General features: G+C 45.0%; 1 protein-coding gene across 1 annotated transcript; it reads left to right on the forward strand.

Moving 5' to 3' along the window:
- The first annotated feature begins 1,742 nt into the window (after positions 1-1,742).
- Positions 1,743-7,586, forward strand: LOC311129842 (uncharacterized protein). The gene is made up of 7 exons (XM_084162337.1): positions 1,743-1,888; positions 2,163-2,365; positions 2,456-2,536; positions 2,943-3,038; positions 3,128-3,238; positions 5,015-5,135; positions 5,468-7,586. The coding sequence occupies exons 1-7, from the start codon at positions 1,852-1,854 to the stop codon at positions 7,210-7,212; spliced, it is 2,394 nt and encodes a 797-aa protein (XP_084018463.1). The 5' UTR covers positions 1,743-1,851; the 3' UTR covers positions 7,213-7,586.
- The last annotated feature ends 1,583 nt before the right edge of the window (positions 7,587-9,169 follow it).

Consider the following 9,169-nt stretch of genomic DNA (forward strand, 5'->3'; position numbering starts at 1 on the left):
ACACATCTCAGGAGGGATTTTGTCCCACTCCTCTTTGCAGATCTTCTCCAAGTCATTAAGGTTGAGGCAACTCGAACCTTCAGCTCCCTCCACAGATTTTCTATGGGATTAAGGTCTGGAGACTGGCAAGGCCACTCCATGACCTTAATGTGCTTATTCTTGAGTCACTCCTTTGTTGCCTTGGCTGTGTGTTTTGGGTCATTGTCATGCTGGAATACCCATCCACGACCCATTTTCAAGGCCCTGGCTGAGGGAAGGAGGTTCTCACCAAAGATTTGACGGTACATGGCCCCGTCCATCGTCCCTTTGATGCAGTGAAGTTGTCCTGTCCCATTAGCAGAAAAACACCCCCAAAGCATAATGTTTCCACCTCCATGTTTGACGGTGGGGATGGTGTTCTTGGGGTAATAGGCAGCATTCCTCATCCTCCAAACACGGCGAGTTGAGTTGATGCCAAAGAGCTCGATTTTGGTATGATCTGACCACAACACTTTCACCCAGTTCTCCTCTGAATCATTCAGATGTTCATTGGCAAACTTCAGACGGGCCTGCATGTGCTTTCTTGAGCAGGGGGACCTTGCGGGCGCTGCAGGATTTTAGTCCTTCACGGCATAGTGTGTTACCAATTGTTTTCTTGGTGACTATGGTCCCAGCTGCCTTGAAATCATTGACAAGATCCTCCCGTGTAGTTCTGGGCTGATTCCTCACCGTTCTCATGATCATTGCAACTCCACAAGGTGAGATCTTGCATGGAGCCCCAGGCTGAGGGAGATTGACAGTTATTTTGTGTTTCTTCCATTTGCGAATAATCGCACCAACTGTTGTCACCTTCTCACCAAGCTGCTTGGCGATGGTCTTGTAGCCCATTCCAGCCTTGTGTAGGTCTACAATCTTGTCCCTGACATCCTTGGAGAGCTCTTTGGTCTTGGCCATAGTGGAGAGTTTGGAATCTGATTGATTGATTGCTTCTGTGGACAGGTGTCTTTTATACAGGTAACAAGCTGAGATTAGGAGCACTCCCTTTAATAGTGTGCTCCTAATCTCAGCTCGTTACCTGTATAAAAGACACCTGGGAGCCAGAAATCTTTCTGATTGAGAGGGGGTCAAATACTTATTTCCCTCATTAAAATGCAAATCAATTTATAACATTTTTGACATGCGTTTTTCTGGATTTTTTGTTGTTATTCTGTCTCTTACTGTTCAAATAAACCTACCATTAAAATTATAGACTGATCATTTCTTTGTCAGTGGGCAAACGTACAAAATCAGCAGGGGATCAAATACTTTTTTCCCTCACTGTAGCTACTCAATTATTTCTTTTTGAGAGTAGTCAATGATTGCCGGAAGCCTTTACTAAAAAATATGCACAACATTTTATGTTGGGTAAAGTAAAATAAAGTCACAATTGTGTGCCACTACTCACTTGTTTTGCTTTTTTGGTTGAAAACATTCACAACAAGGGAAACCAAATGTATTCTAAAATGGTCCTGTGCGTTTACTTTTTATAATACATTTTAATTGTTAATCAAGCCACAAAATAAAGAGTCATACTCATCCAAATATATATACAGAAAAAATTATTACATTCATTTTTTTTAAACCTAAAATGTAATTTCAAGAAAAGAGAGCAGACCCATTTAATTGCGGCTCTTATTCCAGCACGGTAGGTGGCGGTAATAATTTTATGCTGCCTATCTTGCTTTTAATAGTCTGCTGTTCTGGCTTTGGTTCCGGTACCATCTGTCGTTGTCGCAATTTTTCGTCAGTGCATGTTGATGATAGCTATCCATCATGCTAGTTACCTTTACTGTTAGATTTCTGCTTAGCGAACATATCTGGTAACATTCCGGCATGGACAAACGAGTCAAGAAGACTACAGCCAGTACGGGTAGGTTACATTATGACACTTGCTACCCATGTATTAGCAATCTAACCAATTTTACAAATGTGAACCTGGCAACAGACCCAAGTCACTGCAGTGCGGAGCGCTAGCTAGCGACTTTATCTTCAATTGATAGCTAAGTGTAAAGCTAATGTCCATTTTGTCTTGCCTTCTAAATTAAGTTAGCTAACTAGTTAGTCATGTTGCTGGAGGTATATGTTGCTAAACGACCTAGAGGATGAAGCCACAACTTAACATTTGTTCTATCGTCTTCCTATAGGACCCCCACTTCCTCTCTCGTCATTGCGACTGTTGGTTTCTCCCCTGCGGCTGATGTATTCATTTGTATGGCATGTGGTGAATCAACGCAATGTGATGCACTATGGGAAGGTCGAGGAGTTTGTAACTGTGGTGACTGAAGCTGTTCCAAAGTTGATGAGTTACAAACAGAGGGCTCAACTCATCCTGGGCCTGAGAGCAAGGGTGAGTGACATGATGTGTGGTCATGGGAGGGGTGGTTTTGACACATTGTGTATTAGAAAAATCATATACAATTTTGTCCCATTATTTTAGATGATCTTGGAGTTGTTCCGCAAGGACCCACCCAACCCTCAGGACATCCAACGTCTCCTGGAAAAGATGAATATGTTGGGGGTAAGAATATTTATCTCCTGTGTGTCAGTGTGGAAATTCCGCCCCATACCAGCACACAAACTCACAACACACTTGTTCCACAACATACTAAAGGATTACTGTCAATACCATTGGCGGACGACTACTTAAAAGAGAGTAACATTTGCACCCTAGTCTGATTTGAAAATAGCCTTTAGCTCTGTAGTGTACAGATCTGAGGGGACTGGATAAGTGTAAACGACATCGGATTCCTTAGATCTGCAAATTGCAAACACAGATGGGGTAAGAGATAAAAGTTGTTTTCAGGCTGGTCTTATGACTTCTACAACCGTCACCCATGCACTCAATACCCCTCTTTTTAATAACGTAATTCTGATGACCGAAGTGGCTGTACATTGTATCAAATGATTCTCAATCTGTGTTACAGCAGCAAGATGCAGTTGTGGAGGAGTCGCAGGCTAACTTTGTGGCGCTGGTCCAAACCCTGCTGAAAAACCCTTATGAGAGGAAGCACTTCTTCCAGGTTCGGCAGGCTTTCTCCATTTCCTCTCACACTGTCCACTTTGTCATGTCATAGACACTTACTTTAACTTTTTATTTCCTTCCCTGTAGGAGGAGTTCCATGCACAGTATGGTTCCAAGTATGACACAGCACTGCAGGCCCTTGTAGGAGGCTTGGTCCTCAGACTGGAACGACTGCTATCTGTGCCAGATCTCTCCCAGGTAATGAACTGGTACACAACAAGTCTATAACGAACAATTCACCAATCATATCTAATGTTGACATTGTTAGACAATTATATATACAGTGGGGAGAATAAGTATTTGATACACTGACGATTTTGCAGGTTTTCCTACTTACAAAGCATGTAGAGGTCTGTAATTTTTATCATAGGTACACTTCAACTGTGAGAGACGGAATCTAAAACAAAAATCCAGAAAATCACATTGTATGATTTTTAAGTAATGAATTTGCATTTTATTGCATGACATAAGTATTTGATACATCAGAAAAGCAGAACTTAATATTTGGTACAGAAACCTTTGTTTGCAATTACAGAGATCATACGTTTCCTGTAGGTCTTGACCAGGTTTGCACACACTGCAGCAGGGATTTTGGCCCACTCCTCCATACAGACCTTCTCCAGATCCTTCAGGTTTCGGGGCTGTCGCTGGGCAATACGGACTTTCAGCTCCCTCCAAAGATTTTCTATTGGGTTCAGGTCTGGACACTGGCTAGGCCACTCCAGGACCTTGAGATGCTTCTTACGGAGCCACTCCTTAGTTGCCCTGGCTGTGTGTTTCGGGTCGTTGTCATGCTGGAAGACCCAGCCACGACCCATCTTCAATGCTCTTACTGAGGGAAGGAGGTTGTTGGCCAAGATCTCGCGATACATGGCCCCATCCATCCTCCCCTCAATACGGTGCAGTCGTCCTGTCCCCTTTGCAGAAAAGCATCCCCAAAGAATGTCGTTTCCACCTCCATGCTTCACGGTTGGGATGGTGTTCTTGGGGTTGTACTCATCCTTCTTCATCCTCCAAACACTGCGAGTTTAGACCAAAAAGCTATATTTTTGTCTCATCAGACCACATGACCTTCTCCCATTCCTCCTCTGGATCATCCAGATGGTCATTGGCAAACTTCAGACGGGCCTGGACATGCGCTGGCTTGAGCAGGGGGACCTTGTGTGCGCTGCAGGATTTTAATCCATGAAGGCGTAGTGTGTTACTAATGGTTATCTTTGAGACTGTGGTCCCAGCTCTCTTCAGGTCATTGACCAGGTCCTGCCGTGTAGTTCTGGGCTGATCCCTCACCTTCCTCATGATCATTGATGCCCCACGAGGTGAGATCTTGCATGGAGCCCCAGACCGAGGGTGATTGACCGTCATCTTGAACTTCTTCCATTTTCTAATAATTGCGCTAACAGTTGTTGCCTTCTCACCAAGCTGCTTGCCTATTGTCCTGTAGCCCATCCCAGCCTTGTGCAGGTCTACAATTTTATCCCTGATGTCCTTACGCAGCTCTCTGGTCTTGGCCATTGTGGAGAGGTTGGAGTCTGTTTGATTGAGTGTGTGGACAGGTGTATTTTATACAGGTAACGAGTTCAAACAGGTGCAGTTAATACAGGTAATGAGTGGAGAACAGGAGGGCTTCTTAAAGAAAAACTAACAGGTCTGTGAGAGCTGGAATTCTTACTGGTTGGTAGGTGATCAAATACTTATGTCATGCAATAAAATGCAAATTAATTACTTAAAAATCATACAATGTGATTGTCTGGATTTTTGTTTTAGATTCCGTCTCTCACAGTTGAAGTGTACCTATGATATAAATTACAGACCTCTACATGCTTTGTAAGTAGGAAAACCTGCAAAATCGGCAGTCTATCAAATACTTGTTCTCCCCACTGTATGTGTCAACACATTCCATAGTATTGTTTCTGCCACACGCTCTAAGAAACCCCCTTGTTGCTGATCTTAGCTTCTAACTCTCCTTCTCAGATAGCATCCATTATCAGTGCTGCCCCCTCTGACTTGGAGGAGTGTGGACAGGCTGTGTCTGACCCTGAGCACCTGAAGATCCTCCTCCAGCACCAGAACCTGCAAAATAAGATTCAGTTTGGTAGGGTTACTTTAATTATTATCTCTTATCCTCCCTGTTAATATTAAGTAGAATTATCATCAGCTAAACAAAGAAGAATGTAGTTTTCCCCAAACTGTCATGGTTCACTCTATTGATAACTTTGTACCAGCTGTTTTTACAGGAATGTAAAATAGTTTTTCAATGGTATTAATGTAAACATGCTCATTCCTTGGCTTTCTGTATTTGTCCCTTTTTCTCATTTTATGATTTTTTAAAACAGGAATGTAAATAAAAAGCCTAGTCTTTTTAATTCGCAGAATATTCTTAAATGTAATGTACTTAAATGTTTTATATATTTTATTTTTTCTCAGTACCTGTCACGTCTTCTGTGGGTGACTGTGTGCTGTCTTCGCTGTCCTTCCGCCTCGCCTGTGGAATGCCATCAATGGAGCCAGATTTTGACAAGCCACCAGAATCATTAGAAGCTGCTCTAAGCGCCATGAACCCTGCCTCCTTCAGTGACTTGGAGGATCTGGGATTGATGTCAGATGACTCGCCCCATGCTGGAGAAGATAGTACTGTGGAGAGAGAAGAGGATGCCAGGGGTAACGGAGGTGGGGCGAGAACTGCAGTACGTGACAGTGAAGAAGAGACTGCACTGCCAGAGAGCGCTGTGGTCTTCTCTAGTCCTCAAGGTGTTAGCGGACTGGTGGGAGGGGCACCATCAAAAGGTGCACCAACAGTAAGGAGTATGCTGCAAACAATGAGACAGCAACAGCTTGTATCACTGATGAATACTTCCATCACCGAAGACTCTCCTTCACAGATAGTCATCCCTGCCACGGATAACCAGCCAGTCGAGCTAACGAGTGTCGACCAGTGGGTCTCCCATATTGGAAGTTACACTTTATCGCTCCATTCCTTGCCACCCCTTTCACAAAACGATAATTTGGACAAGGAGATGGAGTCGGCCGACACAGGTCTTGGAAGCAGTGTGGTGATCGGGGGTCAGGAAACAGAGGTCGATCTCTTTGAGAGGTCCATTATCCAAAAGAAGAGGGTGCAAAAGCCACTACGAGTAGCGTGCTCAAAAAAGAGAAACCCTGCAACCAACTCCTGCCAAGAGTGTGGGAAGCGTTTTCTGTCTCGGGGACGGCTGGAGGATCACCTCCGCATGCACACCGGAGAGAAACCTTTCAAGTGCACCGATTGTAGCAGGTTCTTCAGGACATTGGCACTCCTGACCAACCATACGAAAATTCACTCTGACGTGCGGCCCTTTAGCTGCGACGAGTGCGGCAAGTGCTTTCGGAGAAAGGTTGGCCTTCAGAATCACCATCGCGTCCACACGGATGCGAGACCATACAAATGCACCATCTGTGGAAAGGGTTTCACCCAATCACAGTACTGCAAAAGACACATGGATTGTCATACAAGTGAGAATACCTATTTCTGCACTCATTGTCCAAAGAGTTTCCCAACCCAATTCCAGCTGTCTGCCCACCAGCGCTGGCACACCATGGACCGCCCGTACGCCTGTGAGCAGTGTGGGTTGCGCTTCTTTATGCCAAGCTTGTTAAAGAGACACATGGGCTATCACATCGGGAACCGCCAGTTCCTGTGTGCCCAGTGCGGAAGAACCTTTGTCTATGAGTTCGACCTAAAGAGACACCAAAAAGACCATGACCCCAGTCCCAAACTCCCCTGCCCCGTCTGCCAGAAGATGTTTGGCAACAACAGCCTACTCCAGGCCCACATACGCAGGCACTCTTCAGAGAAACCTTATAGATGCGACATATGCGACAAGACCTTTAAAGACAGCGGGGGCCTGCGCATACACAAGCGGGGGCTGCACTCGAACGAACGCCCTTACAGCTGCGATGAGTGTGGGAAGACTTACAAACTACACACGCACCTGAGGGAGCACAAGTTTAAACACACGGGGGAGGGCCACACCTGTGGCCAGTGTGGAAAAGCCTTCAGGTACCTGCGTCTCCTGAAGGCGCACGAGCGGTTGCACTCCGAGCCATCTGAGCTCACACGGAGAAACAGTCACACCAGCCGTCGAAGGAGACATTCTTCCAAAAGGAGTTTCCCGAGTGGCGCAGTGGTCTAAGGCACTGCATCGCAGTGCTAGCTGTGCCACTAGAGATCCTGGTTCGAATCCAGGCTCTGTCGTAGCCAGCCGCGACCGGGAGACCCATGCGACGGCGCACAATTGGCCCAGCGTCGTCTAGGGTAGGGGAGGGAATGGCCGGCAGGGATGTAGCTCAGTTGGTAGGGCATGGCGTTTGCAACGCCAGGGTTGTGGGTTCGATTCCCACGGGGGGCCAGTATGAAAAAAAATATATATTAAAAAAAATAATGAATGCACTCACTAACTGTAAGTCGCTCTGGATAAGAGCGTCTGCTAAATGACTAAAATGTAAATGAGTTGATTTTTTTCACATCAATATACAACAGTATTAAACTTTGTCACAATTCCTTGTCATTAGCTGTACGGTCATGATGTCGAGCAGCCCAGCCTCCAATTGTATGCAAGGGTTCCTCTGTGTTATCTTAGGAATGCTGCATTATCTCACCATCCCCCATTCTGTCACATCTCTGTGGTGCAGAGGTGCGACGTGATGGGGGATGGGGAGATGATTGACCTGAACAGAGAAGAGGGGCTCTGCTGTTCAGGACTGCTGCTCACTGAGTTTAGCTTCCTCCCTCTATGGTCCTCCCCCTCTGAACAGACATACTGGGACTCTACAGGCCCTTACTACATGATACACAGCATATCCAGTATAGAAGGGTTTCCCAACTGGCGGGCCGAATTTGGTTTTATTTGGCCCTTCCAAGTGTTCTAAAAATACGTGTTTTTTTTGTTTAATTTTCATTGTTGGACATAAGACTGTAAAAATACCAGGAAGTCAGCTCCAAGGGATTTTAATTTTGGAAATCTGTTCCCAAGTATTCCCTCACATAATAGAGACGTGATCGTATACAAATAATAATTACGAGTAATTGATTGGATTTATATAGCACTTTTCTACCAACTGAGGTACTCAAAGCTTTACATAGTAGGGGGAAATTCGCCTCATCCACCATCAATGTGTACCACCCACCTCAGTGATGCATGGTGACCATTTTTGTGGCAGAACTCTCACCACATCAGGTGGAGAGGTGAGGAGTGATATATGCCAAGTAGGAATGAAGGGGATGATTAGGTGGCCATGATGGAATGTGGCCAGGTTGGAAATGTAGCCATGACACCGGGGTGAACACCCCTACTCTTACAATAAACGCCATGGGATTTTGAATGAACACAGTCAGGACAACCGTTTTAATGTCCCATCCGAAAGACGTCACCCTACTACGCAGGACAATGTTCCCAAATGTAATCAAGGTTTGAAATGACTGTTTTAGTCAAATATATCTGTTTAGACTTCTTGCGGTAAATTTGCAGTTCTAGTTGATGATCCCTGCAGTAAGGGTCTGAAGTCATTTCAAATCATGGGATGTCATACATAGTCTGTTTTGGAGGGGGTACCAGCATTACACATAGTCTTAACAGCCATGCATACAAAACAGGTTATGCATCTGAAGGCGCCCAGAAAACCTGTGGACCTGCAATTCATAAAGTAAATCTGTGGAATTATGTTCAGTGAGGTGTGTTAGGTAAACCAGTAAAACAACCTCCACTGACAGTTAAAATATGCTCTCAAGAGAACGTGTGTCGTATATGATGAATGGTGGTAATATTGCTGATGAACAAAAAGTCCGTTATGCTGCATCGTGTCAGAAGTTTTTATTCATACCACGAGGTTACAGCATAAATTCACAGACACGCGTTGCCTGGAGAACGCCTCCCAGATTGTTATGGCCGTTCTGTCGTCTCATCGTTTAACTCCTATTTATAAACAATGCAAAGGGAGGGGCTACTCCCTCTTCTGGCCAATCACCAGTCTCCCCTCGGGCGTCACCCTCCAAGCGGCACATTTCAAATAACATCATAAAACATCCCCCCTTTGGCCTGAACAACCAACATTCCATTTCGTCATGAAAAACATTTAACAAAGGCATAATCT

The sequence above is a fragment of the Coregonus lavaretus genome, assembly GCF_964263955.1.
Source record: "Coregonus lavaretus genome assembly, chromosome: 5".
NCBI lineage: Eukaryota > Metazoa > Chordata > Actinopteri > Salmoniformes > Salmonidae > Coregonus > Coregonus lavaretus.